General features: G+C 36.5%; 2 protein-coding genes across 3 annotated transcripts in view; both read right to left on the bottom strand.

Moving 5' to 3' along the window:
• Positions 1 to 2,563: 2,563 nt before the first annotated feature.
• Positions 2,564 to 2,992, bottom strand: LOC103998147 (predicted GPI-anchored protein 58). The gene has a single exon (XM_009419539.2). It carries the CDS (start codon positions 2,990 to 2,992, stop codon positions 2,564 to 2,566), a length of 429 nt encoding a protein of 142 aa, XP_009417814.2.
• A 1,231-nt stretch (positions 2,993 to 4,223) lies between these two features.
• Positions 4,224 to 19,520, bottom strand: part of LOC103997967 (isoamylase 3, chloroplastic) — a 31,750-nt gene continuing 16,453 nt past the window's right edge. For both annotated transcript variants that reach the window (XM_009419322.3, XM_009419321.3), the window contains exons 13-24: positions 16,509 to 16,608; positions 12,929 to 13,029; positions 11,774 to 11,825; positions 10,829 to 10,891; positions 9,659 to 9,748; positions 9,494 to 9,566; positions 8,231 to 8,310; positions 6,622 to 6,726; positions 6,407 to 6,505; positions 5,524 to 5,585; positions 5,235 to 5,346; positions 4,224 to 4,572 (exon numbers count right to left, since the gene is read on the bottom strand). In XM_009419322.3, the coding sequence (XP_009417597.2) occupies positions 4,459 to 4,572; positions 5,235 to 5,346; positions 5,524 to 5,585; positions 6,407 to 6,505; positions 6,622 to 6,726; positions 8,231 to 8,310; positions 9,494 to 9,566; positions 9,659 to 9,748; positions 10,829 to 10,891; positions 11,774 to 11,825; positions 12,929 to 13,029; positions 16,509 to 16,608 (1,051 nt within the window). In that variant the 3' untranslated portion in view covers positions 4,224 to 4,458. The remainder of the gene's footprint in view (positions 4,573 to 5,234; positions 5,347 to 5,523; positions 5,586 to 6,406; positions 6,506 to 6,621; positions 6,727 to 8,230; positions 8,311 to 9,493; positions 9,567 to 9,658; positions 9,749 to 10,828; positions 10,892 to 11,773; positions 11,826 to 12,928; positions 13,030 to 16,508; positions 16,609 to 19,520) is intronic.

Below are 19,520 nucleotides of genomic sequence, written 5' to 3'. Positions count from 1 at the left end.
ATTTATAGAATTGGTCACCTACAATTCCATTTTCACCTGATAACATTTCTCTTTTACTATCCGGAAAGAAGTAGATTGGCAATTTCTCCATTGATCCTACAATTCTTAACAAAGACAATTGTATGACAATGCACTCCCTGATCAATGTCTTCTAATTATATACATCACAAACAAAGGATTATATATATATATGTATATGAAATCAGTTCAGTTGAATAGAGAATTCATATATCAGAATTGAACTAATAAAATACAATATAATAATGGTTCGAATAGTCTCTACATTATATATGATATGCAATGCTCTAAATGGAACCACAAAATGAAAATGTGAGAGGTTAACTTTGACTCGAATAGTTTATGCTGGTGGTTCAAAGTTCACGAGTTAAATCGACCAAATGTATAGTGCTGTTTTTTTTCACGTCAAATCAATGTTTGGTTGGTGAACGGTAAAAATTAGGTTTATCGACTCTCAATGATATCTAAAATAATCCTTACAAATGAAATTGAGAATATGGTATCTAAAATCCATGTTTTTATTGTTAATTTGTGTACGTGGATAAATATGATACAAAACCTACGAGCGATGCCTTATCGTGAATTCAACGAAGGAAACGAAGATAATAAAGAACTACTATTGACATGTGGGTGTCGGAGATATGGTAGCATTCTCTTAGTTTAGTTGAACAGAGTAATGTGAAGCCCTTATTATGCTCTCTTTCCATCGCATCAGGAGAATAACCTATTAAAAACCTATACCTAGCGATAGACTAATTATAAATTATTCATTATAATTAGTTATCTTTAGTATGTCGATTCTTATATTTTTAAAATTTATATTAAAATTTTTATATTTATACTTATGAAAGTGAAACATTTAATTTATTTTTCTTCGTATCATCGACTTTGTTACGACTTTGCTAAGGATTTATCATTCACCACGTGTTGATTTTGCTTCATTTTGATTTATCACTAAGTATGTATGATATTTTCATCGTTAGTGTGAGAAAAAATAAAATTAAATATTTTACCTATAAAATAATTTTAAAAAATATAGAAACTAAAACATATAAAAAAAAAGATAAACAAAGGAAAGCAATGCACTAACTTCGTTGAGAACAGTATGAGTGTTGTCCAAGTCTCTTTGGAATGTTTGCTGAGACAGGAAGCACTGCATTTCTCCTGCACTATGACTACGGTGAAGTTTCCTTGGAATGTTTGCTGGGAGAAGACGGGGAATGTTGGTGGTGTGTTAGATAGACATAATAGACTGTGAAAACAAGAGAGAAATTTTAAATATTAATAATTTAAAAAAATTAAAATAATATTTGCTAATGATTACAGAGAAAATAATAATAATAATAATAATAATATTATTATTAAAATCATAAGTCCTAACTATTTAGGATCATTATAGAGAAAATAAGATTTTTATTATATAAAAAATAATTATATCGTAAACAAATTCTAATTCACTATAATTTTTTTCATAATTGAATTATTAATTTATTTTAAGTACTTTAAATCTTATTAGAACTTGTAATGAGTAAACATAAAAAAAAAAACACTCAAAACGACTTATTTTGATCAGCTCAACACTAATATTTTCACAAACATTATTATATGCTACGAATGTGAATATCATTCTTACATCATTTAAAAAAAGTTGATCATAATAATTATATATATAGATAAAAGAATTTCTTTCTTGTTAGGATTGATAAATATTCTAGAAGTAATAATTAAATTTAAACTATTTGAGGAGTTCGAGAGAGATATAGAGGAAGATATTTTGGGTGTCGTCATGTATTAATCTAAAAAAGATTGAGAAAAAAAATTGAAGAGAGATATTTTTTATATTTTGTTTTTTCGTATAGTAAAAGAATTATTTTTGAGTAAATAAAGACAAGGAGTCGAACCATCTAAATCTTATGTCAAAATATTAATATATATATTTTTACCTGTTTGATCTTTCAAATTTCTCTTTGGAGGTGTTTTCTCCCTCTACCACGTCTCATCTGTCTCTCCCCTCGCAGAGCCTCTCTTTGCTGGCTGCAATCTACAACCCAACCAAAGATCCTCTGTCTTCCGGCCAACTAAATCGTGTGTTAGGTGGCGGTAGGTGGACGAGCCCACACACACGTGAAGCGAGATCACTAGGTGCAACCGGGAGGCCACGAGCAGATGGCCGCGCCTCCCTCCACTGCCTTACAGCTGTTGAGCGAGTGGGATCTCTCTCTCTCTCTCTCTCACTGTCTCTCTCTCGTTTCACAAAGCCCAATCATGAGAACTATAACAAAATAATTCACCACAGCAATGCCACGTCGACAAACACCCACTGGTTAATTGGAAGCCACTGTTACAAAGTTGCCTAAAGAAGAAGAAGAAGAAGAGGAAGAAGAAGAAGAATTCAAGAAAAGCATGCAGAAGGAGAACCATAAAAGCCATGAAGAAAACAAGAATGGCCACAAATTAACACGAGGAATCTAAATAGAGAGAGACGGAGAAATAGGTGAGGAAGCCACGGCCGAGGGTGACGGCCACAGCGGCGGAGACCCAGGCCTTAGAACGCATACGCAACGGTGGCGACGGCCACGGCGGCTGAGACCCAGGCCGCAGAGCAGAGCTCAGCGGCCCCGCTGGTGGACGGCGGGCTCGGCGCCTCGGTCGGCGTCTGGCTGGCAGGAGGGGGAGCGGGAGGGGAGGAGGCGGGTGCCTCGGGCGCCTTAGGCGACGGCGCCGGGGCCACGGGGGCGGGGACAGGGACGTTGGGGGACGGCGCCGGGGCCGACGGTGCGAGGACAGGGACGTTGGAGGACGGTGCGGGGCCGGGAGCGGGAGCCGGGGTCGGGGGCGCGACAGTGGGAGCGGGGGTGGGAGCTACGGTGGGGGGCTTGACGGGAGCTGGGCCAGGCACTTGAGCGGTGGAGGCCACAAAGAGCAGGGTCAGAGCCGCCACGAGCAGGCGGAGGCGGGCGCCGGAGGACTTCATGGCGGCCGCGACTGTCAGGTAGAGGTAGAGTTGGAGCGTAGAGAGTGCGTAGCGATTGGACAACCGGGGAGAGACGGTGTATATAAAGGCGGAAAGCCAAACAGAGAGAGAGAGAGAGAGAGAGAGAGACGTAAGGGACAGCGATCTCTATCTATAAATCTCGCAATGCCTGATGTGATGCATTCGACGGACGTGATCAGGGAACCCTGCCCTCCTCCATGGAGAGACACCAGCATGAAACTTCTGCACGTTTACGTAAACCATATTCTTCTTTGGGCATCCCCCAATTGCCAAGAAGATTCTCCAATACTCACAGTGCAACTCTTGGTGACAGTTTATTATGACAGACGACAGATTAATCCTTCTTCTTTTTTTTTTTGGGTGTTAGGGCAATCATGGATCAACTTGTTCTCCTGTTGTTTCAGGGTGTCATACTCAAATGACTTGAGGGTTTTGGTGAGGAAAGAGGGAGGTGAAGTGCACATGAAAATATGCTTGCTTGGGTGTCTTATCTTCTTCACTTGGGACTGCTGGAGAATGTGCTTCCTGAAAGTGATGCTTACAACCCTAAAGATGTTCTCCATCCACTGAGATGTGCTGGAATTATTAGTGGGGTCGAAACAACGAACAACTAATGGATGGAGAATATGATGGGCGCAGTTCTTTCTCAGGGCACAAAATAAATGCCTGCTTCATCCTCAAACCTCAGGAGAAACATGGAAGAGAATAAAACACACAGTATCACCAAACATAGAGGCTCTGTGATCCTCAAATATGAATTGATTCCATGAATAGAGCCATTTCGAATTTTGGTATTTTACAGATATTATTGACACCGTAAAGACAAAAATATAAAAGTGTTGCGTGTTGCTTATTCTATGAATTAACTTTCAGACATTGGTTGAGAATGAAGAGAATAGAGTCAACCAAGTCCATACTCTCAGATCGCCGATATCACAAACCTAAATAGCATCATCAAACAAGTGGAAGATCTCAAGACTCGAGAGATAGCTTCAATTTGCTGATTATACTCGCACTGGTCAAAGCAACCTCTGCTTGTAGAGATTAAGCTTAGATTCGTCTAAAACAGACAGATTTGCTAATGACATTCGAAAATGACTTGACCATTTCACAGAAAGATCGACAAGAACTTGCAGAACTCTGACAAAACTTGCAGAACATGTGAGAAGAAGATTAAACACCTGACTCTAAATAAGAGAAAGGGCAAAAGTTCAGAACATTATTTCTTATTATGTCAATTTTCTAAAATTTATTTATGGGATAGTTATAGCAGATAATTCCCTTCAATCCAACCCCCTGCCTCTCTCCTTTTTAATTCTCCTTCGTCTCCCTCTCTGACCTCCTATATAATGTCAGCAGATGGACTGACTAACCCTTAGGCAGGAATTTGTCAAACAGTGGGAGTCCTTTATTGATCATGATTCTGGAGAACAAATGTCACAGGATCATGGCTTTGCCTCAAGGAGAACTGCAGAATATGAAGCGATATTGTAACTGGTGTTGCTGAATGGTACACCTTCGGGAACAAAATCTTTGGGAGATTCCAGATTTGTGTCAACCTGCAATATTGACAAAAAAAATCATCAGTACTAAATATGAATAATTCACAACCATAATTTGGGCATTAGTGTTCAACTTGGTAAAGTTTCACATGCTTCAATTTAGAATCTAAAAACTCTCTAGGTTGGAGTATCCGCCTTTGCTCAACTAGACCAAATCAACATAAGGATGCTGAGTTCCAGCAATAGCATTACCAGTAAAGTTCGTTTAACAAGAATGCACTCAAAAGAGACTTGCATACAAACAACAGAGAATCACATTCATGAATGGATACATAAGAATTGATCATAAGAGGACATGAAAAATGGAGCATATCTTTCATCATGTTCATACAGTACATGGTGTGTTCTAAGCTTTCTTAAAAACTAAGTTCAATAAGAAAAAGAAAAAACAAGAATCTCTCAACTTTATTCCAATTTTCTCAAGTAAGAGAGTTAAAATTATGGTTGTAGCATGAATATTTTTGCTCTGCATACTAGGAGATGAGGAGCCGATTAATATGTTATATAATATTTGCAGCTCAAGTCTGCATCAAAATGCAATGCTAGAAGATGCCATATGCAGCTGCTAATTACATGGAATGAGTCATGGAAAAGTTTGTGCTATCAACTAGTCAATTATTAACTCCAAGGAAATTAGAAAATAATGGAAGAATTCATACCACTCGGTGCCATCTCTTCTTATGTGGTGGTGAAGGTACTGCAGCTTTGACATAATAATCATGAGCATTAAAAGCCAAATAGATGTCCCCTCCAAACTGATCATCATGAAGCCTATGATTAAAGATTCTTATGAGAAGCTGACAGAAAATTAGGATAAGCTTTTGACTTTTGCTAGTCTCTAAGTGTATATAGACAAGCTGAAAAAGGCCTTTAAATAATTGTCATTAGCAAGAAAATGATAACATAATGAGTATAATTTCATATAAATGGGAGATATTCTTTTCTTACGTAAATGCTAAGAATTTGCTCTCCTGGTTGCTCCAGTTGTCTTCATGCCATGCAACATCATTCTGCAAAACAGATGTTCATTTTGTCAGTTCATATAATTCCATAGTTGCTTCAGGTGACAAGATAACTTCATCACTTATTAATGGAACCAATGAGGACAACCCAAAGTTTATCATAGAAAATGATGAGAAAACAAACAAAATTTAGTGCCATGTCCACACATGTAGGCAAACAGTTGCAGAGGACGTGTAGCCCAAGCCAGCTGTAAACATCCCTCACAGCCACACATTCTTTAATAAGTAGACCTCATCCTCAGAGTTAAGTTGCTGCTGCCATAAGGCCAATTGTTTAACATCACAAAGTTCAAGGAACTTCAATAAGTTTAGGTTCACTTAGATCCCAATTGCACCTGAAGAAGTTAAGCTGCTGCCATAAGGCCCAATTATTTTCTCTACAAAGGTAAAAGTCCAGTGAAATTGAATAGTTTCTGTAGGTAGGGTCAAACTTAGCAATTCTTTTCAAGTAGATACCAATAATTAGTTATTCTTCTGAGTTTATATAGTTGGATCTATAAGATCCCCGAATATATATAGATAAAGGATTGTGCAAAGTTGCATTTTGCAGTAAAGAGAAATGTTGTAAATTTATTTATAAAAATTCATGTTGCAAAGACAAGATCTTTAGTTAAACATCATGAAGGCATACCCACTAGAGTGTTATACTCCACTAGTTCTCACAAAATAGATATTATGTAGAAATACTTACCAGTTAAGAACATAAAATGCTTTTCTATATTCACATATATTCTAAATCAATCATGAAAAATAGCTTCAAATATCTGATTTACCAGAAGCATGAAATGTAGATAGTTTAGGAGATTTACTTTGGTAAGAAATCTGTCTTGTCGCAACATGGGATGCTTGCAGCGAAATTTTATCATCTCACAGAAAAATCTAAAATGACCGCCCCTTCTTTCTTCCAACTATCACAACACGAAAAGAGAAAAAACAAAAGAAAAACAGATAAGGCAGAGGAAAATAGAACCAGTGCTAGCAACAAGCAACTTATCATTGTCAAAAATTAAAAAAAGCCTGGTACCTGTTTCCACTGAAAATGGTTTATGGAAGTGTCATGTCCATAGCTATTATTGTTTCCATAACGTGTATGGCCATATTCATCCCCCATTAGCATCATTGGTGTTCCCTGGACAAAGATTAGCATTTGCAAGCACAGATGAATGTCCATTTTGTTCATATTCATATGCTAAAGCAATCTAAAGAGAAAACTAAATCAGGAATAGCATGTAAAAGGAAGTATGAGGTGATACAGGATAACACAAATGGTTCTCTACAATGACAAATGCCAGAAGCTACAGAATACTGAGACTCAGAATTTCTTACAGTAGGAGGAAACTGATGGTTCAAAGTATCAATCCAGTAGAGTTGGTCAAATAAAATATTTCTCAAAACCCATTTCTTGTCATACCTATAAAGAGTCCAGTAGTCTCCTAAAGGAAGCTTGAATCTATTTCTTATTTTCAAATATGATGTATGACTTACATCTAGGCAAAACTAAATTTCTTCTTTCTGTCATTAATTTATTAAGGTGAAGACAACCATTTTACTAAGAATGGAAATGATATTCGAAGAGACCAAGTGGAGTTCAATCTGGAAAAGAATGTCTTCAGCCTTTTCTCTTCATCTCACAGTTGGACCTTTTAGGCATTCAGTATTACTCTGAGTTTCCATTTGGTAAATTCCCAGGAAAAATATTTCTATTACTCCATTCAGACAACTTGAGTTAATGACTCACCCGTGGGTTCAATTTTTGCTGGCATGATCAAATTCAACCATGGGATCACCTATTACTTTATATACTTTTGCTCTCCTTCCTGTCATCTCAATCCACTCCAGGTTCACATCAGTACAACAGATAGCTGAGGAAGAAGTGACTTACGGATATGACCTTAATGAGTGGAGAAGGTTTGTCTCATAAAAAGTAGTGCTGCAACTTGAACGGCATCTAGGATGCTCTTACCTCTAAAACATGAAAATGCCTTCCATGGTTCAGAGTCAAATGTTGTGTGGTCTAGAAAGGGAACTCTTCCATCATACCTGTTGTCCAGGATCAAATAAAGAGTCTCTCTGTCCCATCCAATACAATTTGGACCAAGGTTCCACATATTGGGTACCAGATCCATGCTGATCCATGACTGAACTGGAACAGGTCTGGTTAATGCTATTGTACCAACACATGGTACGTTGGTAATTTCCATGGTACAAGGGAGAGGAGAAGGATCAGAAGAGAGGAGCCAAGGGTGGTGGCAAAGAGGAAGAGGAAGATGTGGCTGTGGCAGGCAGCTCCACGGTGGGCGGGTTGTGGTGAACACATGATGAGAACCACATAGAGAGACAGAAACATAGAGGGGGTTGGGTTATTAAGTTCTCTTTTGAATAAAAGGATTTTAAAATAATATAGAAGTCAACATTTTGTATTATTAAATTAAAATGAGAAACTGGTATTAAATATTAATATGAGAATTATGAAATTAAAACAAATAATTTCCTATTAATATGGTGAATAACATGTGAACCCATTATGCAGAAGAAAAATCAAGTTAATAATTATGTGAAAAACAATAATGTTTAGAGAAATTATAAACTTTATATTAGGTCCTTATCCTAAAAGGTATTTAGAAAAATGGTACCTGAGAGATCATTAAGGCCAAATGGAAGTTCTTCATTTGCCGTGAGCGAAGACCTATAATATCAACATCATCCGTTTCTCCTAGAAAAAGAAAGAAAATTAAATTGACCGATTTATTACATAGATGCATACATGAATCTTATATCTAAGTATGGTAGTACCACATTCAAAAGGTGCAACAAAATTTCCTTTCCAAATTTGAAGGTTATAAACAAAGGTAAATGGAATAGAAAGTTTAAAATCTGTATCAATCAAACTTTGACATAGGAAAAAGGTAGAAAGGAAAATCCCGATTGCTGCCGGCAAACTTTGAACAAGGAAACCTAAAACATTGAAACAATCTGTATTAATCTTTGCACATTTAACCTAAAATATTGAAACAATCTCCATCTAAATGCCAAATTATATGAATATCCTCATAAAAATAACCTAAATTGAACACTATATTGATCCCCGTAAACCTGCACTGGCAGAACCTTGTACACAGGGTATTTATCAAGAATTGGATATAAAAAAATATATGAACTCTTATGGTAACCATGTATTTTTTCTTCTTTATACAACCATTTCTCTTGCTACTGCTCTTCTATCTGGATCTTACTGTGTTTTTATAACAAGTTACATCACTTTGTTCTTAACATTTTATACCCAACTTGAATTAACAGTCATTATGGCTGCATGAATATATACTTATGACCTTTCAAATTTATCTCACCCTCAGTTGCAGTATTTATTGGTTTTTTTGCCATTAGTTTGTCATAACTTCTCTATAAATATACTTTTTAAGAAGTGATTTCCTTGTATAATGTTAAAAGAAAGTAACATACAGAATATTCCTTTTTGTCCTACCTACAAATCCTTAGCTTTCAAAATACTCCTAAAACCTCAAAAGAACTTCATTAGAGGATAGCATGCATCATGAAAACTAATTCTATATACCTAACATAATTAACTAAAAGATGAAAGAAAAAAAAAACAAGTTTATGGCAAATAAACATGATTGTTAGTTGCACTAGCATCAGAAATAAGACATGAAGACACCATCTATATCTTTTACATTGTACATAGTAGATATAGAAGACCAGATTGATAACAAGAGCAGTACTTAAATGGCATCATTGATCTACAAAATAATTTTCTCAAGAGAAAACAAAAAAACATCAGCTAAACTTGAACTTCAGCATGTCCTGGTTCTCCTAGCTAAAAGAAATTATTTTTAATTTAAGATTTAATGATTTATAGAAGTATGGGATGTAACATTTACCTTCAACACCACAATTCCAGCTAAAATTGTCATTGCTTCCATCTTTGCCACCTTCCCCGTTAGCATCATTATGCTATATGCCCAACAAGTAACAAGAAACATTAATTGTCGGGATTCTACATTCCAAAGTATTTGAATTAACTTTATAGTATTTGCTTTGATTACCTTGAAATTGTAAGAAACAAGATCACACAGTGTAAACCCATCATGTGCTATCACAAAATTGATACTGTGGTAGGGTTTGCGCTTGTTCACCTATTAGACAAGTTTATATGAGAAACAATCAAATGATCACTGCCAACTACAGAGAATAAATGAAGCATTGTACTTTTTTTTTCTTTTCAAAAACACAACAAGATGCCTTCTTTAGGAGTTAAACTGAACTCGAGGATTCTGTCCTAAATGTCAATGAACATATGATGATTAGGGTTTATAATCTGAAGTAACTACTAGAAGGTAAGCATGTGAACTATTTAATTATAAAGTGGCATACTTCTGTAAACCCAACTTGCTACCGAGGTGAAATGGAAAACAATTTTAAACTGTAAAGCAATGATAATTTCAAATATTGATCTTTGAGTTGCAATGTTGTCACCCTATGCTATTCAATCTTGCATAATAAAGTTATGATGCTTTATTTCCTGCATCGCTCTAAAATAAATTAAATGAATTTACAGTTTATGTAATCTTCCTTTGCAATATTAGATCAACTAAAGGTTATAATGATTTGGCCAATCATTTAAGATTCAGTAGCTCAGAAATCCCAAGCCACTTTTCCAGTAAAAAGGCCAAATCAATCACCTCAACCTTTTCAATTTGCCACCAGTCTTATCTCCAAGACCGAGAAGTAACATGATGATTCAGCCCTCAAAAGGTATTATGACTTCTTCATTTTTCCTACTTCCTGCATCTTGTGTTCACACTTTCCGCAACCTCTTTTCTCTAGTATCTTCTCCAGTGTAGAGTAGTGACAAATCGATATTCTTGTTCAAAGCTCTAAGCCACAGAAGATAGAAGTTCTATAAGTCATTTGATATTTAACAAAACTTGGAGCAAGAAAGGCATGGGTCAATTAAAAAATCTTTATTTGTCTTAGTTTTAAAGTCTTGGCTGATGCAATTTGGAATCCCCATATCTGGGTTTCCAGCATGCACTGGCTCAAGATTCATTCGAAACAGTATGAAAAACTCAGAACTTTACTGTTGGATTTGATAAATACACTCCCTTTCTGTAACCAAACTTCAAAAACGAGCATGTACCTACTACATACTAGAAATACATAGGCAAAACATAACAGAAATGATGTAAAATTTAACATTCATGTATATGAGATACCTGGTAGAGGTCAGCAGATCCAGATATACGAGTTGCAAAGGTCCCTTTCATACCACAATCACCCTGCAATAAAGTATATCCAGACATTTAACAAGAAAAAGGAAAATTTTTTTACTTCTGGATCGACCAATACAGAAGGATATATTTTAAGAGAAAATTCACAGCGAGACAAACACACCACTATTGATTGGAAGCAAAAATATAAATTATCGCTTTCATTTATGTTAAATTGAGTGAAAAGAAATCAGGAATTCTTTTTTATCCTTCCAAGGCAAAAGTTATTACATGACAGCTTTCAGAAACAGAAATGTACTTATAAGAACTTAAGAAGTTTCCATGGTTTTAGGTGATGCCAAAGACTAAACAAATGTACCATGAAAGATAACCTACTGAACAATAATGAAAGCCAAGGGTAAAAGTCCTGTACCACTTTCACTAATCTATTGGACTGGGATAGAACCACTATATCCAATGACAAGATAGTCTCAAGTAGAAGAAATGAATGATGTAGCCATTGTTTCAAATGCAAATCATATCCCTCCTACAAAGGACTGCTTGTACACAATTTTAAATGTCTAAATGAAGTACTTATTATTAATTGCTGAAAACTGGTAATAAACAACTTATATCATAAACTGCATAGATAGAAAATATTGTTCCAAACAAATACTTATTTGACATGGAGGCCAACATCATGCCAACTACAATGAACAAGACACCATGCCAATTACAATGACACTCAAATCTGACAATCTTTATCCGACTTATTGACCCTAACAGTAATGTTTTTCTATTGGTCATCAATATAGCAATTTTTTTGAAAACAAAACCTTAGTAAGATGGACAACTTGGCATACATCATAAGATAAGGTACTTTGCTAATGCATCGACTTTTAATTTTAGAAATAACTGTGACTACATTTAGCATAACTTTCAATATATCACCTTCATGAATCTTCGAATATCATCACGGTACTTTCCATTCCATTCGGCCCACCTGGAAGTTGAAAGAGATCCTTGAAAAGACATTCTTGGAAACCAGATATTGGAAAATGTTTTCACATAACATAGGCATATTTGAAAATATAGATTACAATAGAACTAATTTGTGGTCCAGCCATCGCATCATCAACCCTCGGAAACTTGTCTCACACCAACACCAGAATCCACATCATACAAAGAGAATGTCTTTTGTGTGACAAAATTCTTTGTACAAGTATGTAATAAATACCCCAAGACGTTTTCAACATCTGTGCAGATCATTAAAACTAGGAATTTTATAGTATGGCACAAAATAACACAAAATTCACAAATATGCATCACAATTCAATGTTCATCCTAGAAACTGCAACTAGAGATGGAGATTAGTATCTATTAATCTTTAATATGAAAAGTTTAATTATTGAAAGAGAGAAATTTAAGGTATCAGAAATATGAATCAGAATCTACTCAAGTTGAGGCACAGAGGCAGTCACAATTTGTTTCTCAATAATTGCCTATCTTGTAGGATAAAAAACCAATAAGAAAGGATTCCAAACTTAAGGTATTTGGTACCATTGATGTTAAAACTATACAAAGCTCCAAGAATTATTGAAGGAACAGGTTCAAAGGAAGGCATGTCAACCTTCGGACTTGTCCAACAATAGTATAGGAAGCGTCAGACTTGTGCGTTAGTGGCAGAGGTAGCGGTTGTGCACAAAGGCAGTGGTGGGAACAGAGGTGTGTCAGGGCGATGAAGTAGGGTTTATAGGTCCGCGTCATGCGAAGAGTGGGGGAATGGGGTTTTATTGTTTTGCTTAGTTGGTTCAATCGAACCCACTAAGCTACTATTCAATCGAACCAGAGTTGATTATCTAGTTTAGTTGCTTTGCTTCAATCAGGCACTCGCCCGAGGCGCTCGACGCCTGGGTTTAGACTTCACTGAAGCACGTCGCCCGGCTACTATGTGAGGCACTTAGGTCTCGCCTTATCTCACCCGAGCGCCTGTGCGTCTTTTTAAATCACTAGCTCCAAATAAAGAAAAGCATGTTTGTTCATGTATATACAATGGTTTTAGTTTCAACATTAACCAAATTTTGTTGGAAGTAATGAAGGTTTTACCGGTCCCAATTTGGAAAATTTCCCACAAGATAAAGTCCTCCACAGTCCCATGGTTCAGCAATTATCTTACACCTTGAAAGTACAGCATCTTTAGCAATTGCCTGTGAGTCAAATCACAACTGTCAAGTGAAAAAATTATATGGTAGTGCTTATATAACTCTATAGCATTCTCAGGAATTTATCCAAAAACCACAATAATAAATGATAACCAGAATAAACAATAGAACATGAGTACTCCTACAGAGGTACAATCCTATGCAAATTGCGAACCAAAGATATAGACTCCAGCAAGACTGAAATGATAAAAAAAACAGACAAATCACAGTATGCATATTGATCAAACCAACAAGAGAGAATTACTTGAACTAACTCTTTGGTGTACTAGCATTCTCAAACGTAACTGATCAAACACTACTCCAGTTATGTTCTCAGATATTAGCTGAACGAATCTTTTAAGTTGCAACTACAATATCACTTTCACCTCAAGATAAGTGCCTTTTATGTACACTTATCCCAATAAATTAACAAGTATGTTAACAGTGAATGGGCCAGGAATACAGAATTGCAATTTGCTATCTATTAGCTTACGCAAAAAAAATTTCAGTGTTTCCTCGTCCTGTAGTTTTGGAAATCTCTAATATCACCAACCTCACAGGAAACTAGTTGGATACCAAAGATAGTAATGTAAATAAAGAATCAAAATCTTTATTCAGAAGTGAGTTGATATGATTAAACCCATTATCAGTATGTGACCACATCTTTCAAACAAATCAATTAAGTTATACATACATTAAGGACAGAAAATCTACAATTTTGCTCTCTACAGTTAACCCTCAAGCAAACAATTAGAATCAAACACCACAAACAAACGTGCAACTACTCCATTTTGGCAAAACCAAAGCTGATCAAATTAGTAGACAACAAAAGCAACCTATCAAACATGATACACGGTTTCAAATTTTGCTAGGACCAGTGCTTACCCTGAGATACTTATTGCCCCAAGCTTGAACCAGCATGCAGATGAAACTTTTTCCTCTCCTTCTCCACCTCCACTCCATCCTCCAATTTTCTTTCTCCTCCTCCCCTCTTCCCTTCTCATTGTCAACCGTTACACCAGAGTACAGTGTGTCAATACGCCAGTAACAATCAGACCCATACCAGTCCAGCCACCATCAGTTTTGGGATCTGGTATCAAAATTTTGAACCATGACCCCGAGGTAGCAGGAACGACAAATCCAATCTGGACTGGGGAATCGATAACCAAGTCCAGTTGTGATTTTGAATCATCCATATTAGCCAGAACTGCCAGATCTTTATCAATTCCAACCAAATTTGAAATGATCCTGTGTGGCCAACTAGTGGCCTGTCAAGCAGATTTTTATCCAGTCTATACATTTAATCACAACTGTTCTCCTATACATTCAAAATAAAAGGACCCAAAGATTCAATCCCACCTATCAAGGTCCTTGGATCGTACAACCAATAATATCACTTCATTCTATATCATATTTTCTTCTTCAAGTTGGCTTGTGAATCCAATTGATTAAGGGAAAAGAGCCATTTCATGGAAATGGGAAGCATGAGTGCTAATATCGAGAAAGCTGATTTGTTTTGTTCAAAAATGAATCCTAAAAATTGATTAGGGGTCATTAAACCTAAAAATTACAAAAGGTTCCACAGAGAAACAGGATTGGACAGTCTTGGATGTTATTGATAACAAAGAGGTGGGCAAGTGATTTTCGAGAAGGAATGGCAGCACACACTGGTCAATGAGGGAATGTGTCACATGCTAACATGCTATGAACCCCATCATTCTAATGTTTATGTATGTTTTGGGTCCAAACCAACCTAAAACTAGACAAGGATCTTTATACAAGTCTGTTGATTCAATTCTAAAGAGGGATAGATCCAATCTCAAACTCAGGGTTCACTGTTCATGATTCATAAATCACAATTTCTTCATACTCTATCTCTCGGCTCCAAATAGAAGGAAAGAGATGGTAAGAGAAGGATAAGGCTCTGGCTGACCTCGGATTGCCACAGCATAGCTGTAGGAAAAGACAAGGACAAGGACAACATGAAAAAGAAGACAAGCATAAGGGGAATATAACTCATGGGCCCTATGATATGATTTTTTTCTTTTTTTATTTGATCATTAATAGCTTCCATAAGGGAGTTTATTTCCAACCAGTAAAGCATCCAATAAGATTTAAAATCTTACTCCCAAGTCCCAACAAACCCTTTAGAGATTACTAATAGAACCATGCTGAAGGTCTGTCTTACAGTATTTACAAGTTACAACCTCAATCTTTTATCAAAAAACTCTAATGTTTAAGTGCTGGCATGCCACTACTTTTAACTCAATTACAACAGCTCTGAACATAGAACCTGCAGTCAAGGAATACAATTTTGACCTGACCAGTACAACCCAACCGATATTCACTGGTCCAGGCATGAACTGGCAAAAACAGATCATCCAATTTCGGGCGGTCCACATGAGGTGTAGAACTCACTGCCCTGAGGGCCCTGTGAACAGGGACCACTGTCCGATAAGTTGTGAATGGAGCTCACACCTAGTGAACCGGGCTTATAACCTAGTAAGCCGGTTCTAATTACTCGTCTTTAACCTTAAAAATAAAACCATGTGCCTGTCTCTTGTTACCTACGTTGTATGCCACTGGCTGGGAGCATCCCTCTCCTCCTCATCCTCCACCTTGGAGGTTGTTGCCTCCTCTTCTCCTTTGTCATCATCTCCTCTTACTCTTCTCTCTACTGCCTCCTCATCTTCTGTAACACCTCCTCTCTTTCTCCTCCTCGTCCTCTTCTTTTTCTCTTCCTCCCACCTTTTGGTACCATTGACAGATTATGTGTCATTACACCAGTTCAAACCAGACCCAAACTAGTCAATCAGCGATCACCAATGGTCCAGTACCGAAATCGCAAACCTTGTTTGTAGTTAATATCTTTATTTTTTGCACAAAATCTTGTTGACAACTAACACAAAAATTTGGTCATGAGGTGACAGCCTGTAAAGCATTGGACAAAACCTGTCATAACAACCTCAGTGATACTATTTCAAGCACCATATCCTGGTATTGTAGAGCATGGTTCATCTTACCGATCCGTACCGATATACCAACTAGCTATCTGTATGGTATGTATCAAGCCATACCGAGCATACTAATACATGGTACATGGGGGCATATCAATATACCACTTGTATTGGTCCCCTGTCAAATTGGTACATACCGACCATACCGAGCGATACACTGTGGTACGACAAACCTTGTTATAGAGTATGGACAATGTATCTACTGAGCTAGGTGTTACAGTAATTGTCTACTGAAGAATTAGGAAAACAATAATATGTAGATTGAATTCAAAAGTTCAACTCATTGAACATCAATAGTTAGCTTTTAACAAAGGAGATTAGCACACGTTAATTGCCAACAATCAACATATATAAATTCTCAGCAATCTTCCAAAATAGATAAAACCAGTAATAACATATTATATGACAAAAAAAAGATATATTCACTTAGCTCAAAAGAAAATCATGAATAATAAGGACGAAAAGAACCTTGGCTAATGGAGGTGAATTAAGAGGAGAACCATCGGTCCCTCGGCAAAGAATACTTGCAAGGTCAAACCGGAATCCATCGACATGGTACTCGTTAACCCTTATACAGGACCATCACATATGAACATCAGTCAGAGAAACAGCTAAGACAACTAAACATAGAATTTCCAATACTATATGGATATAAATTCTTGAAATTTATTACAAATTTTATCAACAACAGAAGCAATATGCATCTAAAATGCTAACTATGAAGGTAAAAGATATTCAGTTTGCAGATAAAAGCAAGGAACTTAAATTTGCATTCACATCACTACATAAAAATTTTGATGAATTAGATGTTAACCTAATGCTCTCTTTCTTTATAGTAGTTCCAAGCTCAAATACTTATGGAGGTGGCATAGAAGTATTTAACTGTGATATTCTCCAAGTGGAGGTTATTTTTCTCCATTATGCACAAAGTTAGAAATAATAAGATAAACATTTTGACAAACTTGAAATTAGTTGGAAACATACCCCCAGAATTTCATAAAATAAACATTAACTGTCTTGCCTTAAAACAAAATAGATATGATGTTGATGAAGCTCAGGTGGTCATGAATCAGACTTTATAAAATAATCCTTAGACGAAGGATTAAAGCTTCAGTTGTATGGTCTGTAAAGACCCATATTTACCATTCCAACCAAGGACCTGCATAGGATCATATAGGTCATAAACAATTGGTATACAGTTTTTCATTATTTTTTCCCACTTACACAAGATGATATGGGTTAGTATACCACCCAATATAGCAGTATATATTGGTCTGACTGGTTGTTGAACTGATATCAGACTGAAATTTTAATCCCTTATTCAGAGTTCAGACCATGCACCACTGCATGGATGTAACCATTGTGACTCTTAGCGACAAATTTGACTACAATACTTTAGAATTTAGATCAAGGTCTGCCATACCGAATCGTACCGCCCGGTATGGGTGGTACGTACGGGTCCGACAGGCCAACGGTACGCGGACCGCCCACTACCGGTCCGCTGTAGCAGTGCTCTGTTGCAGTGTACTGTAGCACTGTAACAGTACAGTTTACTGATGCATTGCACTGTTATAGTAGCAGTACAGTGCTCGGTGCACCTGGGTATACCGCTCGGTACACCGTACCGTACCGGTACCGAGCCCAGGTCGAAACACCGGTATGATACGGTATTGCGAACCTTGATTTAGATCACATGACAATTAAAGTCACCACTGGGAGAAGAAATCATTGAGGTTTTCAGTACACAGAGATTCTACATGTACCAAGCAATAAGTACTAACATAATTCTTCTTGAATTTGGATATGTGAGAGTGAGACCACTCCAGAATATGGAACACGATGAGGATATGTACATCTAGAGAATGTTTTTAACACTTCACCTTGATAAGAAAGAAGAGAAATGTATAGCCACTCCAAGAGAATGAAAATATAAGCAGCCTAGAGCAGATGCAAGATCAACAAGGAAGAACTCCAGGTGGTAAATGTCATAAATCCAGAAAAAGAAAGCTATCAACCACCAATCAAACAGAAGTATTTGGACCAATCATTAAAAAATAGGAAAACTAAAATATTATAGCATATATTATTTGCTAGCAACAGGATTCTAGTTCAAAGATTTAACTCAAATTGAAACTATGGCAAGAGCAAGTATCCTAAGGATCCAAAGCTTTATATATATATATATAAAGGTGACGTCGCATCGCCTCGGCAACATCGCCTTTTCCTTCTCCCACGCAAGGCGACGTCACGTTGTCTCGTTTATATATATATATATATATATATATATATATATATATATATATATATATATATATATATATATATAATATTTTTATAAAAGGCGATGTCGCTTTTTCCTTCCCCCACGCGTGGTAACATCGCCTCGTTTATATATATATATATATATATATATATATATATATATACAAGGTTCGCTGTACCATATCGTACTGGCATTTCGACCTAGGCTCGGTACGGTACGGTACCGGTGTACCGAATAATTTTTTATTTTTCATACTGTAGCAGTGCTACAGGATAGTACTGTAGCACTGTAGCGGTACCGTGCGGTCCGCATACCGGTAACCTGTCGGACTGATACGTACCGCCCGGTACGCTTCGGTATGACAGACCTTGTATATATATATATATATATATATATATATATCCGATACGTACTACCCATACCGGACGGTATTATTCGAAATTGCATACCTTGGTCAAGAGTACTAAAAAACATCCGCTTATACTACCTTTGGATGGAAAATTCAACAAAGGGGGAAAACTTAAGGGTAAACCATGTATAAATAGAATAGAACACATGAATGAATAAAGTTATTTGGTATGTTATCTGATCACTGAATACCTATAAAAAGGAAGTTCTATAGTATTAGCCAGAAACTGAATACGCATTATAGGACAATGTTCATCATTTAAGAATATCATACAGATAACTTAGTGTATCTATGCTGATGCTGAAAACGAAAGGTTATTACCTAAAACAAGTCATGAGATTAAAAAAAAAATGCGAGACAAGGAAAAGGTTATCATGACACCAATGACATGTCTAAAAAAGGACTGCAGAGTGCACCAAGAATAAGGAAGAAATCAATCCTGTAATAAGTGTCATAGAAAAGGCAGGTTTAGAGAAGATGAGCCAAATAATAAGGACAACAGTCACAGTGCATCTCATCAACAGATGATATGGATTATCTGATTCATATAAAAAATACATGTAGCAAACACATTCGGGACTTTCAGCCATGCTATTGTTGTAGATTCATGTAACTCAAGGGAGGAAATATGAAACAAGAAGTAAAGAATGCATCATGACTCCAGTGATATATGATCTAAAAACAATATGATTGAAGTAACTTGCATCAACAGCAAACTGGTTCTACATGTACATGAAAAGGTTAAAATTAAAACATTATCAAGAAGTTTGCAAGCAATACCCTGAAAAGATCATCTGTCAGTTCCTCT

Source organism: Musa acuminata, chromosome BXJ1-9 (assembly GCF_036884655.1).
Source record: "Musa acuminata AAA Group cultivar baxijiao chromosome BXJ1-9, Cavendish_Baxijiao_AAA, whole genome shotgun sequence".
Taxonomy (NCBI): Eukaryota; Viridiplantae; Streptophyta; class Magnoliopsida; order Zingiberales; family Musaceae; genus Musa; species Musa acuminata.
The sequence above is the reverse complement of the archived record's forward strand: the minus strand, read 5'-3'. Positions and strand labels throughout refer to the sequence as shown.

What these genes read in the sequence shown, in the direction of transcription:
- LOC103998147 (XM_009419539.2), bottom strand. Translation starts at nt 2,992, where the DNA reads ATGAAGTCCTCCGGCGCCCGCCTCCGCCTGCTCGTGGCGGCTCTGACC.